At 44.1% G+C, this 23,323-nt stretch overlaps 1 protein-coding gene across 5 annotated transcripts in view; it reads right to left on the bottom strand.

Annotated features, from left to right (window-relative positions):
• Positions 1-7,200: 7,200 nt before the first annotated feature.
• Positions 7,201-23,323, bottom strand: part of MACROD2 (mono-ADP ribosylhydrolase 2) — an 897,148-nt gene continuing 881,025 nt past the window's right edge. For 2 of the 5 annotated variants that reach the window (XM_072857426.1, XM_072857427.1), the window contains 3 exons: positions 16,314-16,397; positions 10,465-10,533; positions 7,201-8,549 (listed from right to left, as the gene is read on the bottom strand). In XM_072857426.1, the coding sequence (XP_072713527.1) occupies positions 10,472-10,533; positions 16,314-16,397 (146 nt within the window). In that variant the 3' untranslated portion in view covers positions 7,201-8,549; positions 10,465-10,471. The remainder of the gene's footprint in view (positions 8,550-10,464; positions 10,534-16,313; positions 16,398-23,323) is intronic. The other 3 variants (XM_072857425.1, XM_072857423.1, XM_072857424.1) reach the window with 2 other exon arrangements.

Below are 23,323 nucleotides of genomic sequence, written 5' to 3' on the forward strand. Positions count from 1 at the left end.
ATATATATTTTTCTCAACTTTATTAAATGGATATACTACATAAAAAACATTACAACAACATAATATATGCACCATAGATAGTAGATGCAATATAGACTGTATTGCATATAAGACAATTATATAATTGCGGTATAATATGTCAACATAACATGCAGTGTGTTTATACTAAATAGTATACATAGTGTAAGCTTTGGTATATTATTTACTTGTCATTTATTATACCTCATTGTATTACATATTACCTATTACGTTATGTTATGTATTGTACCTTGCTAATGACATACACTATACAAACAGAGAATATACTATGATGATATAATTACTATATAGTATGATACCAATATATTATATATAGGAATAGTACACATATCAGAATATTACAGGACAGAGATTATATACTACATAATATAGACTATTCTGTTGTGTGCAGATATAGCGCCTAAGTTACATATATACTACATAAAATGCTACTAACAATATATTATGTTATAGAATATATTTTGTTACATATACATTGACTATTAAACAGTATATATGTTTATATAGTATATATGTTATCTGTAATATGTGCTCCATACAGTATTTGTAGTAGATAGCTGGTATATATTACCTCTGTTCGAGATGGTACCAGTAGGGTATAGGTTATGTAATATTTACATACAAGGTATTATGTATTTACTTTACATTACAGCCTTTACCTGTATTGTTTACAGAGTGTATAAAAATGAGTTCGTTCTAAAATACATTTTCTATAGAGTACACAGTTTATCTAATTGAATTAGATACAGTATATGTATGATAGATAATAATATACACTATACCATCTAAAATATACTAACTACACATCATCTAATTTATAGTAAATACAGAATATACTACATGATGTTGTATATGTAGTATATATCATACATGCTACATATACTGCATACTATATAACTACATCTAATCTGTATTAGAGCATATACTATCCAAACCATGTATTTTAGATGAATTGTCTTTTTTGTATATGTGTGTGTATATATATAAATATATATTTTTTTTTTTTAAAAAAAATATATAAAAAAATGCCTAAAAAAAGTGTCCAGAGGTGATGGCGTGGGCAGGAGGAGCCTCCTCATCTCGACAGACCAGGGTAAACACCAGCATCTGGGCTGTCCCCATGCTTGGCCCGGAGCCTTGGCCGCTCCCAGCCCTGGGTCTCCCAGCCGCACACAAGTCCCCTGCTGCTCTCCTCAGGGTGCCTGAACCCACCCGAGGACCATGACGAAGAGCTGCACCACCCGTACCGGCACAGACGCACTCGGGGTGCTCACCGCTCAGAAGCTGAGCCCCTCCTCATCTGAATTGCTTTGGCCAGGGGAAAGCGATAATCGCCCTCTCCTCAGCGCCTGGCCCCTCCAATTTCCCTTTTGGGTGCAAAAATAAACATAAACCCCCTCTGGTGTGGAGATGATGCGACTCGCAGGGCAGAGACGGCAGTTTTAGTTTCAGGATGCCCTTTGGATTGTTCCTTGGTTCGTGGGTCTTTGCTGCTTGTTTCGACTGCCTCGCAATTTGATCTTTCTGTGCTCCGTCGTTCTCTGAAAATCGTAGCGTTTTTATTTCAAAACTGATTTCCTGGCTTGCTGGGGGGACATAATTTAAAAAAAAAAATAAATTCAAGTTTAGGCTTACATTTCCTATCCAGAAAGATGCTTCTAGCGAGCAGGTGCTCAGAAGCTTGTGTGAAATGCGCAGGTGTTGGAAGTACACGGCACAGACCCAACTGGCTCCTTGGACTCTGCAAAACCCAGCGGCAGCATTGCTTCCCAGGCTTGTGCTGAAAAATATTAATAAAAGCTTGCTCCATTCTTGCCCACATGGCTTAGTTTGTGACAGTGAGGTCATTCTGGCTGGGCTCGGCTTCCTTGCCCTTTTCCATGGGTGCTCATGTTGACTAAATACGCTTTCTAATGAGTAGGGGGGGCTTTTTTCACTCTCCTCTACTGAACACTTCCTTCTGATGAAAACCAAACTCAATCGCAATCCTGTCTTCTTGGTGGTACCGTTTCTAGGGGAGACGTGTCCAGGCACATCAGGATGGACTATAGAAACCTACGCTGTAGGAGCATTTAGGTTGAATGGGCGCCGTTTCCCCTGCAATCTCACAACGGTCCCAGGATCTTCTTAAGCACGCTTACCTGGCGTCATGGGAGTCCGGCAAAGCTCCTCTAGCACCGCTCTCTCCAGAAGCTTGTTGAGCTCATTGAGACAAGGCTTATTTCAGCTCAGAGCACGAAGGCAGTCGCTGGGGGTGCGGACCTCCCGCACGCTAGACGAGCTGGATCCAGAGCCGGCTTTGGGCAATGCACGTCTTCGCATCGGGAGCAATGGGAACGTGAAAATGCTCAGCAGCAAACACAAACGCTAACCCCGCTTTCCAATGTCAGCGAAGGGCACACGCGTATGCTCTTCTACCGAGGAGAGGGTGATTCTCGATAGGTTTAAACCGGCGGGACACTGCACCGGACTCATGCAACCAGAAGTGCCCCCCAAGCGACGAGCCCTGAGCTGCCACGAGATGGAGCAGCCTCCCCGAGTACCTCCTCCACCGGCTGTTTTCTCATCAGGATGCTCTCTTTTTCCTTTTTTTTTTCTTTTTCTTTTTTCTACAGGAATTCATTACGATAAATGTTTTATCAGTGAATTCCGAAGGAATTAACAGTGATTTGCCACTTACTTTAAGGGGTTGCCGATAATTCTAATGGAACGAGAAATTAGGGTATTTAAACATCTCCTCACACTTTTATTTCAGGGAAAAAAAAAAAAAAAGAAAAAAAAGAAGAAGGAAAAAAAAAAAGCCCAACCCAAAACCCCAGGTCTAATTAAAATCCCAAAGCACAGTTTTCACCTTACGAGATAGATCAAGGTTATAAAGACCCCTTTGGAAGCTTCTGTGCTTCCAGAAGGAGAGGGGGGCAGGGGGGTGAGGAATCAAAGCCAATTTAAAGCATGCACATAGCCCTCTGGGGAGTGGCAGGTTCACATGGAAATCCTGAAAGACAATCCGATTCCTCTGGGAGACTGTCTCTGAGAAGGCTGAGCAGGAAAAGTGGTAACCAGGCCTCCGTTTCTGCAGACTTAGAGTGACCTCCGATGTTACCAGCTCAGCAAAAGACTTCCCCAGGCACAAATCTACCACTTTTCCAAACAAGATCCGGAAGGGCAGGTGTCAATCTGGCCAGCAGCAACAGGAGTATAATTAAGGATAGTTTATCGCTCATCTCATCCTAGCAGGCTCACTTGTTCTTTGCGTAATCCACACCATCTGGACAAACACCCATCGCCACGAGGGTCTGAGCAGCCTCAAACAGGCGGCCGCCTTCACCCTCCAAAACCATGGAGGGTTTTCCTCTCGACCCTGTGCTATTTAAAAAGGGCGGGACAGACAGTACTTGCTCCTAGATGAGAGGTGAATTTATTTTTCTCCTTTTAAACATATACACCTGCCATAGGCAAAAAAGTTCCCTTGCAGCAGAAACAGGCTGCAGCACGGGGAAAGCGGGTGCCTCCTCCTAGGCTGTACAGTTCTTAGATACAGTGAAAACAGAGTTCTTGATGGAGTTCTGAATCCAGAGTTCTGAATCCAACGAGACGCTGTGTTACAGCTATTGCTGGTATTTCTCTCTCTCGGGTTAGCTTGCTGATACATGACAGTTGGGTCCTGAATCCAGCCAAAAGGCAGGCATTCCCCACTGCCACGTGTCTCCTGTGCCTTGTCCTCTTCCATTTGACTGTCAAAGGGTTGCAGGCAAGGAAAGGTCAAATTTCAGAGGCAATCCATTCGTCGGGAGAGCTTTGAACACACAGAGCCAGCCCCCTAACTTCGGTTATCGACAATTAAATCATTGGCCTTGGATAAGAACAGTAAGGCAGGGTCGGTACGAGTGTTTTCATCTATACCGGTGCCATGGGAAGAAAAAAGCCACCTTCCCAATTTTTGCAATATCTTCTACCCATTCAGTCTTGAAATAAGTGATGGCAGAAAGGACAGATAACATCTATTGTATACTGTGTGCTCTCTATTATACCTGTGGATTGCATATATACAGGAGTATTCTTCGACAGCTGATAAGATGCCAGGGATTTAGTACTGGTACAACTGCAGGGACGGGTTTTGTAACATCTCTGGAGCAGTGATGAGACCAACCGAGGGACCTTTTCCCCTCCAAGCTGCAAAGCCCCCGACCGTTCTTACCTTTCAGTGATGCCGTCCAAAAATCCCTCCGAGGTAACCGTTTCTCACAAGACTCCGCCATCAAGTGAATGATAAATTTGAGTGAGGACCCGGCTGCACACACTGGTGATCGCCCGTCCAAACAGAAACACTGACAACCAAAACGACCCCTGCACGATCACAGCACGGTTAGGAGGGAATAAACACACAAGCGGCATCGCCTCGTCTTCAGGACAAGCTTTATTAATGTTTTGCTTTAACAAACATCGTAGTATGAAGGCATCGGTTCCTTAAGTTTTCCAACGCATGGCACAGACAAAAGGAAAAATAACAGACTCGGAGGCAAATTCAGCATGTAAATGATAGAGTAACAGAAGAGGCATGTGTTAACCGATATAGCTGCTAGAAGACATTTTGCGAGCAACAGTCTACATTTCTTTGCATTGAAGTAAAAACATATTTTTGGATCAAGAAAATTACCTTTTTAAATTTTTTTTTTTAATTATTTTTTTAAAACTTTCCTTTATATCACAAATGTCAGGGTAAGGCAAATCCTGGATGAATCATATGATAAAAACCCCTATTCCCCGAGAAAATAGATCCACATACTCTGTTAAGTTTGTCATTTTAAAAGCAAAGCCAGCATGCACTGCATATAGAGAAAAGTCTTTTTTTTTTTTTTAAATATTTTTATTCAAGTGCCTAAAGCAGAACAGAGTTAATTCACAGAGAGGCTTTCTCAGTGCTTTATAGAAAGATCGACAATTAGCTGCAGCGAACGTGTGACCCATTATTACAGACTATGTCTCAAACATCCCCTTCGGATGTCTGTATGGAAGGAAACCCATTTGTCATCGGAGCAGTCACCAGCCTGAGGAATATTGTGCCTAACGGTAGGGATGAGCACTTTCAGACATAAGAGAAACAACGATCAAGCACAGCCTGATACTTTGTATGCAAACATCAGCACCAAACGGCTGCTATTCCCTTTACGCCACCTACTGCAAACACATTTCGGGTTTAAACCAAAATCCTTGACATACATCCCTGTGGGGTGATTCTCGGTCTGGTGCTTGCTCTTCTGCAAAACCAGCTCCCTGCACTTCTGCAGCTCCAGCGAGAGCAGCGGAGACTGCATCGAGGGGCACGGGTCCAGCCTCGACTACTAACTCAGCTGAAGAACTCATGCTGCCAAACTATACTCACTTTATGACTAGTGAAAAACCCCAACAGCTCAAACCAAAACCCCTCCTGAAGATAGATAGATATAGACGTGGCTGCAAATTGTTTTATAAGAACTTAATCAACTCCTGCGTTTCCTTGCTTTACACCTCCTACCTTCATGCCTTGCTGCTGCATCCTCGGGCAAACGGTTCACGGTTTCAAAGACTCGCTGCTGTTCAAGGACCAAGGTTAAATGAAAAGTGCAATGAAATTACTGTCAGGGGTTAGAGAGTGTCTAACGTGACACATCTTTGCAGTTAATTTTTTTTTAACTATCGGTCAGTCTTCTCAAGGAGTTTAAGGAGTCTTTGTCTCCTTGCTGAACCGTCACACCTCGGCAGCCAGCCTCCTCTGCGGGGCTCTCCCTTTGGCTCTCTCGCTAAAACCAAGGCTGGCAATGGCAAGAGTGACATCCGATACGCGGATAATGGCAGCCTACAGCTCCGTTAACGTTGCCCATGGGTGAGCACGACGGAAACAAGAGCAGAGCTACATTCAGGGGATGGGATGCTCCGTTGCCTGAAGGTATCACGGCTCTGCAGTGCTCAGTTCACCCCGGCTGAGGACCTGGCCGCCTCGGATCTCTCTGACATTTTGCACAGCTCAAAGTTGAGCTCGTCAAGTTCATTCCCGGCCCTGCAGGGCCGGTTCTCTCACTTACCTAGATGGAGGGAGCCCTTCAATCCTGGTCTTTTCACAGCGACCACACAAAAGGGGAATTGAGAGGAGACACACCTAATGTGTTTATTCCCCTTCCTGCTGACGTATTTATCCACTCCTCCCCCATCTGTTATGACAGGCCATTTCAATCAAAATCACCTGGTATGGAAACCACACAAAAACATACGGGATGCGCACCATGCAGGGGTACTACCCGCAACGCCTCCCACTGCAAAACTGCAATCAGCTGGAAACAAAGTCAAGGAACAGCAGGAAAAAAAAAAAAAAATCCATGTCCCAAAAGACATGTTCTGTCAAGCATGACCCCAGGGATGGGAAAGAAAAGCAGCAGAGACACCTCAAAGGGAACAACGAGTCCCTTCAAGGGTGTTCTGAGGAGAACAAAGGCCAGAGGAGTGGTATCTACCAAATTTAGGTAAACTTAGCAATATTATAAACCCAATTCATAGGCTTATGTCACTCATTTACTCCTTCCACAGTTGATCCAACTCAGAGTTATGCATCCACCGATCTCGTGGAGAAACGGGTGAAGAAGAAGCTCCACGAGATCTTCTCTGGCACTAGTGTCACCTGGGTTAAAACACCACAGGAGTCGGCACACAGAAATACTCTTCTCATCCCACCACAAGCAAACGTGTTGGAGCTGCACACAGGGGGCTGCCTTTCTAGGAGCCGTACTCTCCGGGTGAAATCTGAGGCTTTTCTTGTTTTCCCTTCTAATCCTTGTTTGTCCTGACACCCTTTCGAATTAACCTGCAGCTGACAGCAGCCATCAACTGCCGTAGCCAGTGCTAGGCGCGTTAGGGCCACATATAACTCGCTGTTACATCAGCAGACAATTTATCACCAAACCTACTCTAGAGCTGGGATAAACCCAGATCACAGAAGGATAGAGATAGTCTTACCTTGGTTTTTTACTTTTTTTTTTTCCCTTTCCTTTTCCTTTTTTTTTGGCCTGCTAGTAAATAACTATTTTGGGATTCGTGCATATGGGGGGGGGGGGGGGGGCGGGGAGGGAAGGACAGGATCAGTTACTTTGCTTAAAATGATCAAATTCTTATCAGCAGCCTTTTAAAATACAGTTTGTAGCACATCACACCCTGGACACAGGTTGTGTGCTCTTCCATTGAGTGTATTGCCTATCGGTTTCAGTTACAGCACGGTTGGGAAATGTATGTGAAACCTTGTTGTTCCTTTTCTAAAAATTTCAGCACAGCATTTGCTGGCAGAACAATTGACATATGGTGAGACATTCTTATCCAAATAACTGTTAATTGTTTTTTTTTTTAAATTAAAAAAAAGAAATCATGCATATGCAGTAGAAAATATAATGAGGACTCACACAAGATACAGTGTGAAATTGTTAAAGCCGGGAGCCGTATTTAAAGATGCCTTGAATGCAGAGCGCCTCTTATCCTTCATCACTCAGAGGCTCGAGGAAGTATCTGTTGCCTACCTGCACCCAAAGGTCATACTTACGGCACTGATTTTGAGGTGTGCGGAGCTAACCGGAAAAGAGCAGGACTGATTTGGGGCACCGGCTGTTCGAGGCCATGTGTGTTATTCACGTGTAGGACCCACAGAGGGGCATGACACAGCGTAGGCTGGTCGTGGTTTGGCTTTCCCACGCCAGAGAAAAGGTGAAGGGCAGAGCCACGGGCAATCCTGAGGCATCGGGATGATAGAGTTAATGTGCAAACTCTGCTTCCAGCATGCACTCAAGGGAATCCAGCCAGCACCTCTTCTAACAGCCAGGGTTTGGACACGGCGACCCGCTGGCAGGTGCCGGCAGGAGCTGCCGATCAACAAGCCTGGAGGCAGGCAACACGCAGGGCTGTCTCTATCAATATTTCTGAGATTTTGGAACATCTAGTCTTTCAAATCCCTAGCACAAGGAGGGTGGTTGTTTATCAGTGTGTGGGGATTATAATCCTTTGTGGCAGTTCATGTTCTCAAAGCAAATCTCCATTTATATCCTAGGGAACAATTTTTAAAAAAAGGGGAGGGGGGGAGGAGGAGAATAAGCTGGCTCCTACAGGTTGCCTGCAGACAGTACCATAACTGGGAAAGAAGATAAAGATGCTAGAAAAGGGGTGGGCCTGGAAACAGGCTACTGATGATATGATGCAGGAGCAAAAGAGACCCAATATAAGACAGGGACTCACAGTTCAGAAGAAACTGTTGTAATTGCAGGGATAATTGCAAAACATTGTTAGAACTGGGAAGTTATGTTTCTTTCCAACAGGCTTACAGAACGAAATGCAATGAAGGACAAAGAGAAATTAAAGCAAAGAGTCATTTCCCCAAAGCTCCCTCCCTCCCAACCCGCGGAGCATCTCTGCGTGCTCTTTTCTGCCAAGAATGATGCTGTAGGATGTCAGCGCTTGCCCGTCGGGTTTCCTCAGGTCTCTCTTCTCCTGCATCCTTCCTTCACCACAGCAGGGGGAAAAGAGAAAAAAAAAAAAAAAGGGCAAATTTCAAATGTCTGCACAGAACCCAGGTCTCATCTTTCTAGCACAGATGCCTACAGTTTCTCTTCCCATCATGCGTGCAGCACGTGTATGTGTCATATGGTTTATATATAACAGCCACTATTACCTCTATAGCAAATTGACTGTGCTCATTAGGGTTTCTTGGTTTTCCATAGCACCGTGCTACCTAGCTTGCTATCAGAGACCCCCAGCTCTGGTGGGTGCTTCGGTGATAGACCACAGAACACATGTTAAAAACAACATGTTAAAATACTACACATAGTAAGCAAAGGAATCTCCTCAGCTCTGAAAGACCCTAGCGAGACCCTTTGAAGTTTAACAGGCTGATCAATCCTGCCCGGGGACTCGCTCCTTGCAATTCAAACAGCGGCAACAGGGTCGGGAGGGACTTCGATAGAGAGCTGCAAAGGATTCGATGCCTGCTTCTAATCCTGCGCGTGCCATTAAAATGCTGGGCAAGACATGGTGCGCCCCGGCTCAGGCCCCTTTGCTTCAGAAAGGTGCGGGCAGAGCCAGGTCTTGCAGTGGAATTGAAGAGATTTATTAATTGATTGCTAATTGTGGTATTGTTCCTGTGAACTCCGCCTTCGTAAAGCAAAACCGACTCCAGCCCAAAACATTCAGAGACACTCATCTCCATGGGAAAATGCAGCATGAAACACAGACTTCCTATAGGCCATGTGAAAGCAGTAAAAACCATCAGATATATTTTTTTAAACTGAGGAAGGGTATTAACCTTTCCATGTATTTTTAACAGCGAGGATTTCATTAGTTCCTCTTCTTTTTTTGATTGAACAGAACATACAATCAGAAGCTAGGGGAGGAGGAAGGAAGAGTTGTGGAAGCCGTATTTTAATGGCGAGGGCGCCTTCTAGTTTTGCTTCAGTACTTTTTACCAGACCCCATCAGGCCTGTTTCTCACTCCAGCAGCATGGCAGCACATCGTCTATATGCCGACAAGGACAAAGGGCTACTCTCACTAATAAGACCTTGTATTTTAAATCCCTCTGATACAGCTGCTGCCATTGTAAAGCTGCTATATTTGGTCTTGAGCTACAGGAAATCCCATTACAAGCGTAAATAACGCATCTTGCTATATATGATATTGGCATCTCACAATAAACCTACGCCAAAGGAAGCGGTGCGCATTATGGCAACCGCTTCTTGTAATTGGCATGAGCCTCGGACTTCTGTCTTCCTACCAAATTATTCATTTTTATCTAAGGGCGAGGTTGTTTATGCCTATGACAAACTCTGCAGCAACAACAACCATTGCATGCTCCTGCCGTAGCACTATCATTTAGCTTATAAAGCCATAAAAAGCTCCAAAAGGTGGCAGAACTCCAGAAGGCAGCTCGCTGACTTTGCCTTGTTTTTCAGCGGTATCGCTACAAGTGACGTTAGGCATCGGAAAGCCAAGGGCAATAAACCCCTCATGACGTGAACCTGTTGTTCCCAGAATACAGATTGTACAGAACTGAGCTTGGTTCCAACCGGTATAAATTGCCTGTCATTTTTCTAAGCAACGCCAAAAATTGTTCACTCGGTTACTCTTCCGTTCCTTATCTCGGCGCTGTCTTGCCTTCTGATGATCTAAGACCGTGCCCTGTCTAAATCCATTACAGTTGCAGACTGCTACTATAATATTTACTTGACAAATCAAGTCTACTGGATATTTTCTTTTTTTGGTGTAACACGGGCTGTATTAGACAATTTATTTTCCTTTATATCCTGTCTTCTCTCTGTTTTTTTTGTAAATTTTAATAACTTTAATTAAGGTAATTTTAAAAGCAATTTTTCAAATAGAAACTGAACGGAAAATGGGGGAAAAAATAGCCATAAAGATCTCACCTGTTACTTAAGCTTCCCGCTCTGTTTCCGTAGGATCATTTATACTTTCAGCTTGACTATTCATTTCATCTGAAAACAAAACAAGACAGTCATCAAATTCTATTCACGATACTTGTTAAGTTTATCACGTCGAGGAATAACCGCTTCTGACCCAAAGGGGACATTTATTGCTTTAAAAATTCTATGCCGTAAATCCGTAAAAAGGTCTCTTAGGCCAGCCATCCTAACCTGCGGTTACATGGAAATCCCGATGAGCAGTCCTGCCAGGTTGTAGGCTTCAGCATCGCTAGAAATGCAAGCCTCTGGATCTAGATTCTCCCTTTGGCCCGCATCCATCCAGTCTGACTTTGGCGCCCAACCGAGGTGCCCAGCTCAAGAGCTCAATAACCGTCCTCTGTCTCTGTAGGCCACAGGCAGAGATACAGGTACATCCAAAGGGTGATTTAAGAGTTTTGCTGGGCGAAGTGGTCTCGACCCTGTCATTCAAACATCCGCAGGCTTCTGACAAAGTCCCAGGCAGGACGGGGGCTGAGCTGCGGGCTGAATGCAGATCCATCTCCAGTTACAGAGATGCTGCTGCTGCCTCTGGGTGTCCTTGGACTGCAAATTGCTGGAGCCTGGGAGAGGATTCAGGGACAACATCACTATACTCCTACGCATACTAGTTCACTCGTGGACTACCCGTTTACAAAACCGATCTTGGTTTTTTTCATTCAAAATTACTAAAAAATAAGAAATGATTTAAATAGAAGGCTTAAACTCATTTCAGCGTGACCTTTGTCAAAAATATCATCTAAATTACGGCAGGTGCGATTGGTCCTATCTAGGCTAAATACAAAAGGGTTACTTCAGCACGTGCATTTTTAAGATTAGTGTTTGTTCTCCAATGAATTTGAATGAAGCCATTTATACTAAGACTTTTTTTCTTTCTTTAACCTTGCTTTACGTTGTGGTATCAACTGCAGATTACAAGTCATTTGACGTGGGTGATGGGGAAAAACCTCAAACGTGAATGGGAGATTTTGGAAACTAAAGGAAGATGGGAGGGAGGAGGGAAAGCAAGCCAAAAATCAATAACTATGCTACTTCCAGCCGGGCAGTATGATCTCTTTTTGAGTTAATATCATGTCAATACACCTGTTAGGGTTTTGATGAATTATTTGTAAATTATTCATCATCCATATGCAGAACAGATACCGTAATGGCTTCCTGGATGTATGTAATGAATAATAAGAAAAGTATCCGCTCCTGATTACGGAGCTCTGATGCACATCACATTTAGCGATGTTGTGTTCTTTACCCACATTTGCATAGCAAAGACAGGATGCTTAATAAAAAATCATTAAGGGAAGGCTGCTGCACACTGATGACAGCAGCCTTTCTCAGCCTTATTATGCTGGCCAGTTTCACTGGCTGGGTTTTCTGAAAATACCATAAGGCTTCACTCACATTTTACAGAGATCTCCTGCAAAATAAAGCTTGATTTGAAAACTATGGTTAGGCTCTGTCAGCATCCCAGATGAGTACGCCTCCTTCCCCTTCCTTTTTTTATGGCTACGAGCAGTCGACCCCCATCACGCTGACAGCATGTCACATAGAGGGGGGCAAATTGCAAAACACCCAGGAATGCTTTAAGGGCAATGTGAAAGCATGGCAAGCTCGGCAGAGGCCTGGGACCGGGAACCCCCACCAGCGAGGAAGCAAGAGGAATCACCGAGTCCCACTTTTGCAGTGGAAATGGCAGCCAGGCATCCTGCATTGTCGGCGCAAAAAGCACCCGCTGTGCACGCTGCAGTGGGGAGGTGGCTCGCAAGCACTAAGGCACGGGTGGGTTTCGCTATTAGCTTTATCCTATGTGTTTGTGACTAAGCTTGGCTCTTTGCATTAATGCTGGTAGGGACAGGAAGCTTCTGCAGACCACTGGGTGAACCCCAACAACAGATGTCACTATGAGGCCACCTACACAATCCTCTATATTTAGCTGGAAAATAACACGGCAGAGAAGCACCTACTGCAAGAGCAGATGGAAGAGCTGCCACCGGGTACGGCGGGGATGTGACTCATAGCCCTCACTGCCTCCCAGCACGAGTCAGTGTCAGAACGACACTGTTAGCCCTGGGCACACTACATCTGATTTCATTGCAAGCCAAAACCGGCCTTCTCCCCACTAGACAATGTTTTTTAGAGGTGTTAAACTGCTAACTTACGTTAGTGGTCTTTTTGCACCTACCGTAATACGCTACAACAGCCAGCAGCTCTGCGAAGCACCCGAAGTTCAAGGAGGCTGCACATCTCCTAAATTCAGTTTTGCCTGCTCCCCCTTCTGCAGCTTCCCAAAGGGCTTTTTATGCCAGCAATGAACATTTCTGTGCAGTGGAAATGGACATTGCTCTGCACTCTCCCTGCGCGTTTTCCCTTAAATTTTGGCCTGTTGGGGAGGACCCGTCTGCATCTCCTCTCTCAACCTGTGAGCTGCTTAGCAGCTCTCAAATTATGACCAGGGAAGGATTTCCCTGCAAAAGCAAGCAAGTTCCCTGCAAGAGGAGAAGAAATAACCCAGCACATAGTTCACATCCGTCAAAGCACTGTACAAAGTTGTACAAAGCAGTACAACGTTGCTGCTGACCCGGTGGATGTGTGTCGGTAGCAAAGCATCCCGCCTCTCCTCTGCAAGATAGCTACGTGCTTAAAGGTCAGGTAGTCAAGAGTCACGGTGTAGCATCTAAGTAGAGAAGACAGGCAAACGGGGGACTGGAAAACCAAGTTTAGAGTCGTCTGCAAGAGAGAGCGCATCTCCTCACCCCAGGATATTATGCTGTAGACCTGGATGGCAGACGACACCAACATATTACCGTCTTGATTTAAATAGGAGCTCGGTCAGACTCTTACTTGCAAACATAACCTGTTTCTGCAGCAATTCCTAAACAATGTTTCCCCCTTGCATCTACATAACTTGACTATAGCACATTCAGCTATAACTCCAGACTGCCTAGAAAGAAAACCAGCTATTTTGAATTCAACCCACTGTGCGGTGATGAAACACATGCACCTGTTTACTTGGTAGTGACTTGTTTCTTGGATATTGCATCAACGCCATAAAAAGCACGACGGTGTTAGCTGTTGAGATCTTCCTTTTACATTGCTTTGGTGAATCACGTGAAGGTCAGGTTGCTGATGGCACATTCATCAGCCTGCACAAGCTTATTAAAAAAATGGGAAATTTCAGGTTTGACACTGCCTTCATCTTTTTCTTTTCTCCTGTTGTGTCAGCAAGTGAGGATGTGGCTTTCCACAGGCTTGAAATAAAAAAAGGCGAATGAGTAACCCCATTATAAAAGGAGGGAAGAGTTTGATCCACCTAATACCAGCTAGAAACTAGTAATCTTTAAAGCTTTGGTGGCGTAAAAAAGAATAATAAAAAAGGCTGCTGGCAGGGAAACACCGTCTAGGAAACCAATCATCAAAGGTGGGTTTTGTCATAATAAAAAAATGCTAATCAGCAAATCTGTCCTGGGTACAAAAAATTTAATATCCAGGGGTCTTCACTCTGGTGGCCAACAGAGATTGCCAGCAGCAACCTGTATCTCTGTATACACGCCCCTATTCAGGCTTACAGGCACACCCTCCGACAGCTTTCCTGACAGAGAATCACGCCCAGCTTTCAAATAGTAGTAATTTCTGAAATATATCACTATTACAGCCCTGCCCACTAGATGAACCAATATCGAGATCCACCTAAGCTGTCTAAACTCTCTGCATTTCTAAAGCACTTTTTGCTGTGACATGGTACATGAAATTAAAACACAAGAGCCGGGTTGCCAAGGCATACCTGGTGATATATGCTTGTGTTTTCAGCTGTGAAGTGATGAGCTCTCCTGGGGCGGAAGGAAGGGGACCAGAGAAAAAACAGGCAATTTACACAAAAATTACTGTCAAAGGGAACCTTTTTCCCTTTTTTTTTTCTTTTTTTTCTCTCAACTGGTACCCGGTACACTTAAACATTTTAGGGCTTTTTTTTCAGCAAAACTTAACCCTTCAGATAAAACAGAGCATGGGGAGTTTGATCCTTCCTCTGTTCTGATTTTTTTAAACGTGTAATATATGTCCACAGGAAAAACCACTCTGTAACATGATCCCAATAGCAAGTGAAGCTGTAGAGAAACAAAGGCTTCTCTGAACAGCAGGGTACTTTTCTGCAGCCTTAGCAAACACCCTTTTCCTGTCCTTGCATATAACTCAGAAAGTTCACAGAAAAGGAAGTTACAAGATGAGTTATATGAAGAATACCTTACAAGAGAAGCCAGATCTGAAACAAATAAACCTATCATGATTGTCATTTCAGAAGCTGTCCGCTCATCCAGCTGTGCTGCGCTACAGCACACGTTACAAGAGCTATACGATCGCTTTTCTCTCCAGTGGGAAATCCCTTACGATACTCTTCTAGTAAATTTGGATTTGTTTTCACTAAGTAGCTCAGACCATTCCAGGGATTCAAAATTCAAATATTTTAATGTGACTATGACTTTTTGGTTTGTTTGTTCAGAGGGTGAAAAGAGAAGGCTGGTTTGGCTTTATTCTGCACACTTCCTAGTAATAGCATAATCTCTAGTATTTTTAAAAAAAGAAAATCCATTATGCATGCTTTCTTTTCCTGTGCTTGCAAAAACTTCCCTACAGGCCAGTATCTAAATCAGCCACTGATTCAAATGCTGCAGCACGATCTGACATCAGAGAAAGGAAATCAGCATGAGATTCTTTGTGTAACTAATATCAAAAAGAATATAATTGTTTTGCCTTTGAGATGTAAAAAAGTATGCCCTGAATTTATATTATGTCAGTGCTGAAGAGGTTAAAGGAGGAGTTATAAATCAGCCTTCGCTACAGAGAGGAGTCCACAGTAATAAAACAAGGACTGGAACCCCAGTTCCAAACCCACTGCTGTTTGGAGCAGTAAAGAGGACCCTTTGCGTAAAAACCAAGAAAACCCCTTACGTAGCTCTGTTAGCTTATAAGAGCTGATCTAGAGGAGTGATAAAGGGTCTGCCTCACCAAAACCTAAGCACCAGGATGCTGATCCCATCCATTATTTCTTTACACACAGGAAGAGCCTAGAAGGATAAATTTTTTTGTTTACAAATATGTTACGCTCTGCAGAGCTCGAGCAGCGTCCTGGTACTCAGCCCTTGCCGGGACTTTGCCAGACAGCTGGGTCATCTGCTCACTGAGGTCAATGAAAAAAAAATTTCATTTCCAAGTCAGAGATTTGGGTTGATAATGTCCACAAACCTGACCGGAACTGCTGTTGGGTCACCAAATTGTGATAGTTTTATCAAAAGTAAATGTCCTAGGGAGAGAACTTCCATCTGCTACCAGACTGAGCTATGCATGGACTCTGAAGGAGGAGGAGGAAGGGAAATCAGCTCTGAGCTAGGAGGAGGCCAACATACGAGTTCAGAGTGGTTACACAGCCAACGCTTGCCCCACAATGGAGTTAGACACTAGCACAGAAATTTTCAGAAATACCTTCAGACTCCTTTGTGAGACCACACACATCCTGGCCAATTCACTATCCCAACCACAATTACAGCAGGCCTAAAATATTGTTTAGTTAAAAGGCAAGTGGATTGAACATACCAATTGAACACACAAACCCAGTCAACTAGAAAAGCAGGATGGCGGCACTGAAAGGTACGTCCACCAGACTTCCAAGGCAGTAAACTCTAAAGAAGACTCACTTGAAGATATTATAAATATACCTCCTATTTTTTGGGGGGGAAGTGTACAAACAAACCCCAGAAAGGCACACTATATATCCACTTCAGGACAATTAAAATATTAGAACAACATACCATCCTTATTTGAAATGTCTGCTGCTTCACATGCGAGGTCAACTTTCATAGGTTCCGCAGAAGTTTCCTCTTTCCCTTGCATCCCTATAAGACAAGCCAAAGAAGGAGAAAAATCAATACTTACAGTACCTGATTAATGTATAATTCTTAGACTCCTTATGCCTGGGTTTTTTTTTTTTCTTTTTCTTCTAGCATGCTCTTGCCTTTATAGACTCTGCTGCTGTACAGTGGCAGCCATTACAGAAAAGGGCAGAGGATATAGGGGGAGGAACATGATTTGAAAATAATTGCTTAAATATTTGTAGCGATCTGCACTCTTTTCTAACTGGGATTGTTAAAACCACATCACGGTGTGTGCTTCTGCCTCCCTGCCATTCTTTTCTCATCATTTTTGAAGAATCCCTTCTGCTCATAAAATACAATATATGACGGGGACCTAATCACACTTATAAAGTTTCTCAAGCTAGCAGAATAAAAATAGATACAGTCAGCATTCAAATATACCGGGTAGTCAGACACAAACTAGAATTTGAATTTAGGAAAATGCATTTTATTGCTGTAACTCAACATTTTTACCTACTCTGCCTCAGGCTTGTCTGGAAGCTTAGATTCAATCTCCTAACAATATTTGAAATGGAAAAAAAAATGTGGCTTTGCTGCTTCATACACAGTTCTAATATTCTGCCATTTAGAGTGCCGAGAAGCCAATTTTTAGTTAATTTCCATCATGCTACTTCTCTGCTTTTGTGGCCGCTATAAAGCCTGTTGCACCTATCCTGCGGCTGAACGACAGGATGTCAGGCTATTGGTTGCTAAGCGATCCAGACATTTGGGTGGTTATTATGAGACAGCAAAGTACAGCAAGGACCGAGACATCTCAAAAACGGTTTACTCTTACGCTGAAATAATTTACCTCTTCAGGAACAGAGATTAAACATTCACCGTCCCACAAACACCTCCCTCCCCTTTCTGTGGAAGTCTAGAGTAGTTTTTTTTAATGCACTTCAGTGCACTACACTTATTTTGTCCATAAGCATGTATCTACCACTGAAGTGTTCAGCCAGTTTTCCTTCCAATCGTATCTGTGAGCCAATACATTGTCAGGGAGATTTTAGTCTCCTCTGTGCTCGCTATGTTGGCAATGCTGTTCTCACAGGCAACTTCCAGCACGCTATCTATGGTTCTACCAAGCATCAAAATGCTAAACTAAGGACCCCGCACATACAGAAACCAACAAAAAATAGCCACAGGAAACTTAGTTAGCCATTTCAGCAAGCGTGGGGGAAAGTGCGACGGATGACTTTACAGTGATGGAGACATCACCCATCATTTTGATAGATCTTACTTCTACTGTAGAAATCCTTCAGCGGATCACCGTTATCACCAGCTCCACCTCTTCCAAACTGGTGTAAATCATCTGCCCGTACAAACAAACAAAACGCCTGTAAACATCTGTGACTGTGAACCCTGCATGTCAGCGAATGCCTGAGATGGCCCCTTTGCGGGCGCATCAAATCCCTGACGCTTCTCCAGGGAATTCAGGAGAGCAAGTGTGGTTTTCTCCTGAGGTTTCTCATGCACCAACAGGCCTAAGCTTTCCCAGCACTCGCCCACGGCTCTTTTTCCCCTCACGCAAAGGATAAACCCAGGTCACCCCACTGGGGAAGTGTGCACACGTCCCAGGAGCTGATCAAGTACAAGGCTGAGAAGGTACAAAACTCCTGCCTGACTTCCTCTAGCAAAATCAATATGAAATCTGGGTGACTATGACAGCACCGGTTAATCAAGGAAGACACACTGAAATTTGGGTTGTGCTTCACTTTGATTAGCTGGGGGAAACAGCTCTATGAAAAACAAAATTTTGGAAAACCAACCCTCCTGCCATGAGCACAGCCTGCAGCAGACGCAGCCCTTCCCACCAAGACCCTCATATGTCTGATGTAGGGATTCAGGATCCCTGCTAAATACCAATGCACTCCGACCGGCAGCTGATGCCTCTGAATCCGACTCTACTGCTTCTAAAACACCATCTATTAACCAAATAAAGCAGATACGATATGACAGATTACGTCTTGGCTCCCAGTTTCTCCAACAGCTAGAGATACCTAGTCACTCTCCTGTTATCAGCTCCTAAAGGTGCCTGTGTGAAGCTCCCAGGCCCTATCCCAAGATCTCCCATTAACTAGCCAGCATGCCTGGCTTCACCACGCTGCCGAAAGGTTTCTCGCTTTCGATTTCAGAAATCTCTTATGCAGCTGACAGGTGCAAAGGATTATTGGCACGGCACTAGGTGAAGACAGAGCCTAATTAAAAAGAAGACATTTTTGCATACGCGCGTGTGTGTGCACACGTGTGCACATGGGCTAATTAGGGCTGCCATTGCAGGGACAAAAGCAGAAGGTATCGACGGCCCTCAATACCAAAAGCTACACGTTTGCCTCTCAGGGTGGGCAGCCCTAGAGAGAGGGTGGAAAGAGTAACAGCAGCAGCAGCAAATTTGCAAAATTACTTTTTAGGGCCATAAACATTGTCAGAAGAGCGCTAACACGTGTTCTGCATTTTCACCTTCTTTCCAAGTCTGAATAGCTGATTCCCCATCCCTTCTAGAAGGGGATTATGGCCGCATCGGGTTTCTTTTATAGTGTATGTTGATTGTTGGATATTGTCAGCAAGAAAATGATAGTGGGAAACAACGTTCAAGGACAAACAAGGCAGAAGATATTTTAAACTTTAACAAAGCCGAGCACTGCCGCAAACCTTGGGAGGAGGCTTGCACATTATATCGTCCAATTTTTGGGAAGACTTTCAAACTCAGTTAATATAAATCTTTGTTTCTTCCCTCGTTACTATTGTGGGTGGGGGACAGGAGCATTCACTACACTGCCCATGCATGTGGACAGGGTATTATCCAAAAAGCTTCTTCCCCGCCGTGCAGTAAAACCGAGTGCCACACAGAAATGAGCCCATTTCACACAAACAGCAGAACTCGATCAATACCAGAACCGCCTTGACAACCAATTTATTCTAGAGGCCTTCCCTCAGCCCCTTGTTTTGACTGCTTCAGGTTAGAGCACAAACAAGTGAGGTATTTTGGGTCTCCGAGCAGGAGCTGAGAGCTACTGAAGGGGAGGGAGCCTGGGAGATACCACTTTCAATTTCAATTACCATTTCCAATTGCGCTCCCGACAGAGCTCGTTACCTGAACCCTTTGCAGGCTGGTTACACAACCAGCCTAGCGCTTAGTGACAACAGGCTTCTGGCGCGAGCAAGGATGGCTCCCAGCCTTTTGAAACACGTAAGACAAAGATATACCAAGAAGGTAGAAATCTCTGTACTGTTATTTCATCTTTTTTCTCCTTTACAGTCACAATCTGTCAATAGTTCCACGTGGTTACAGCTAATACGCTGTTCTTTCTCTGGAGAAACGCGGTTCCAGATCCATGCGATTCACAAGATTAACGTGAAGATGGGGTGGTTGTTGGTACATTAGCATCAATTTTAAAAGTGCCCGAGTACAGAGGTCAGACATCTATTCTCTACACCCCTGATAAATCCTAATAAGTAAAAAGCGTAAGCTTCCTCCTCCCTTTGCACAAGGTTTACATCTATTTCAACTATGATAAAAGCAGGCAACTATGCAGGCTTAGTAGCTGTAACACCGAGCAATCCGTAAAACTCATTTTTACCTGATCATCAGCAAGGCTTTGCTGTGTACTGAAGAGTGCCTTTGTAATCAGGAGAGAGAGGTAGGCTTCTCTCCCAGGTAATTCAAAGCAAAATCCCAACGTAGTCTCCCTAGAATCAATGAATCATTCCTGGAAGGCGACTGAACTGGCTTTCTGCTCTGAGCTGCCCACCTTAAGGGAGTTTGCTGACTATCGAGGGAGCCTGGGAGATCGGGCTCTCTCAGCCTTGGCAGAGTCCTCGCACCGGGTATGGGTAAGGGACTGTCAAGTGGGCTCTGAATCAGGAATCTGGATTTCTGCTATTAGTTCCTAGCTTGTTATAAGGTCGTAGACTAGCTTTAAGACAAACAGAAGAAGCGATGTCATGCACACATGAGTTCTGTCAGTGCAACCAGGCAACACCAAGAGAACTTAAATCTTAAAAATTCCCCAATTTTAGAAGTCTTGCAACTAAGTGGGAAGTCCTGGCCCTAAGATCATTCTGCATGTTTGAGGAGGAAAAGGGTTATCAATAATACAACAGTCCAGACAACTACTTCTATTTTTACAGGCAAAATGGCAAGATCATTATTCCCGTAACATGTCTGCCCAGCAGTTTCGGGTGTTGCCACAGGAATTCCAATAAAATACTATCCTGCCCATGGACAATTTGCAACCAGGGGAAATTCATTAGTCGTAAATTATTTGTAGAGCAGTTGCTTCTACTCATGTTATATACTTTGAAAAAATCACCTCTGTCATTATGCAATATGAAAACCACATTGCAGCTATTCTGAACAATCCAGATTTCCCTGATTCATACCCCCTGAAAAAAATTTATTATTTTGAGTTTAGCTGTAAATATGCTTCCCCTAATTGGGAGACTCTGAGAGACGGAGGCTCGTTAAAATCCAAATTTCTCTAGTTAAAATTTGAAGGCACCATTTTTCATCTGCAGCAACAAAAAAGACAGACAAAGCTCTTCTGACCCACAGCTGCATTGTCTTATCTGTCAAAACCAGTTCCATTTTTCGTGCTCTGCAAACAGCCAGAGCTGTGTTTTCCTTCTTCCCAGTCATTTCACTGTAGCTCTTTGCTAATGCGACTGTCAAGCCTTCATGTACTTTGTTTACTGCTGTATTTTAGTAGCATTATAAATGCTGCTTCACTTAGAAACTGAAGCTGTCCGTGATACAAGGGCTCCGTTTGACTCCTGTTCGACACCTCCATCTGGGATGACCGACCCTTTTAACCAGACCAGATTCTACCACATAAGAGATTTATGCTGTCTTCTTGTATGGCTCTACATGCAAACCCACCCAACCTGCTGCTCTCGGGGCTCTAAAACAAACACAGCAATCGCGGTCCGTCTGTACTTTGTTATGTTCAAGTCGGCGGGCGGTTTTCCCCCTCACTATCCTTCTGCAACACACAGGTTGAGCACGACAGCACCGAGTCTGCAGGAATGGCACTGCCACAAAGGTGCCTCTCGCTATTCAGCATGGCTTCGTTAACAACAAACATCTCCATCTGTTAAATCAGGAATATGCCACCTCAATCAAAAAAACCCCCAGCAATTAGGCACCACAGAGATGAAAACAAAACTCAAGGATGCAGATTTCAGAGCAGGGTGCGCTGGCCGGGACGCTAGCTTTGCCGGGCTTTTGAAGGTGTTGAGCACCACTTCTTAATGCCACGCGTGGGCTGTCAGGATTCACGTTGCAGCCCCTTCATTGTTAAATGGAGTGTTTACCCTCCCTTTTGGCATTTTGGCTTTGTCTCCCAGAGTAACCCAGCACAATGAGGCTCCCCATCCCTCCAATGTAGTGTGCATCATGTCAGCTCTCTGTGTTTGTGCACGCAACTGTACCTAAAGGCATCGCACTGCTTCCAGCCACTGTTATTTCCAGCTCAAGCTGAACTGCAATTTTTTTAAACGCAATTTAGAAGTGTCTAAGATCCGCTTATCCCTACCCCCTTCCAGCCCTTTATTAAACATACTCTTAGTAAATCTCATTATGCCTCCTTTTTCCTAAAGGTGGGAATGGGAGTGCAGTGAGGATTGTCTCTCAACAATATGGTCCATAAGACCCACACAAATTGGGCGTCTCTAAAATCGCTAATGCCCATCAGGAGCTCTTTGTATCTTTTGTCTCTCTGTAACAACAGGATAAACCTGTACACAGCAGGCTCTTTATGAATACAAGGGCATATCATTTCACGGAAAGCCCTTTTTGAATTTTTTTATTCTGACAAAGCCTTAGCTGTGTAAGAGGCCACATTGCTGTTTTCCAGACGCTCCTTCTGTGAGACTTCTCATCAGAGAAGAAGCCTGCAGCAGGGAATGTCTGAAATGGAGCACCCAGAAGCTTTCATTGCATTCCTCAATTGCTGGCTGTTAACACAACTAAAATGTTGCCTGGCTGTATTACAAACTAGTAGATCACCTGTCCCGAACGGCTTCCAAAGCCCTTGTGCTCCATTTCCCTGCCTACAAATAAGGCAGATAGCATGCTCAGCGGTATTATGAAAAGTGAAGGGTTTCTGAATGAAGTGGCATGATTATTTACCTTTCTTTCCTGTTCCGTCATTTTCCCTGCCACCTTCAACCGTTTATGAAACTCATAAGTGACTTAGTTCAGTTCCTGATCACTAGCTTCCTGATCCTAAAAAGCTGTGTAGGTGTGAGGAATTACAGCACTGGAGGACCCTTTTGAGCAAGCCGCAGGAAATCTCCAGGTCTCCTAAGCCTCAGCATTCACCAGGAGGAATGATGTTGGGCATTCAGAAATGTTTTTCTAATTCCACGGCCACGGGAGCAAGCCTGCTGAATGACCGCCGGCTGCCAAAATGATACCTGCACCTCCACTCCCATCACAACATTATTTTCTCCACACACTCACCATGCTCATTACCATGTACCTAGTTTGTCTCCAGCTGTCCTTGTACGGCAAGTTTAATTCCTCTTTGCACCACTAACCTGGGGTGAGGACTCAGTCCTTAATTTTGAAGAACCAATCCAGGAGCCCAATGGCTTTAATAGGCCTTGCTTTCCCCTCCAACACGAACTACTTAATAGCTCGTGCTGCCGCTGGATTTTCCATCAGCACATACTGGGCCCCTATTCCATTTCAATCTTGCATTCACTGTACTTTCTGAGCATTTGAAATGACCTTGAGACAACTGCAGCAAAGCAATAGACTGTGAAAGCAAAGAGGTCCTGGATCTCCTAATTAGGCCAGATTTGTCAAAACACCACACTATTTATTTCAGAAAAGGGAAAGAAACTTTCAGTTTCTCTCCAAAGGATCTACTCCAAACAGAAGAGACCTTGCCAGTCCTCAG

The sequence above is a fragment of the Ciconia boyciana genome, chromosome 3, assembly GCF_034638445.1.
Source record: "Ciconia boyciana chromosome 3, ASM3463844v1, whole genome shotgun sequence".
Lineage (NCBI taxonomy): Eukaryota > Metazoa > Chordata > Aves > Ciconiiformes > Ciconiidae > Ciconia > Ciconia boyciana.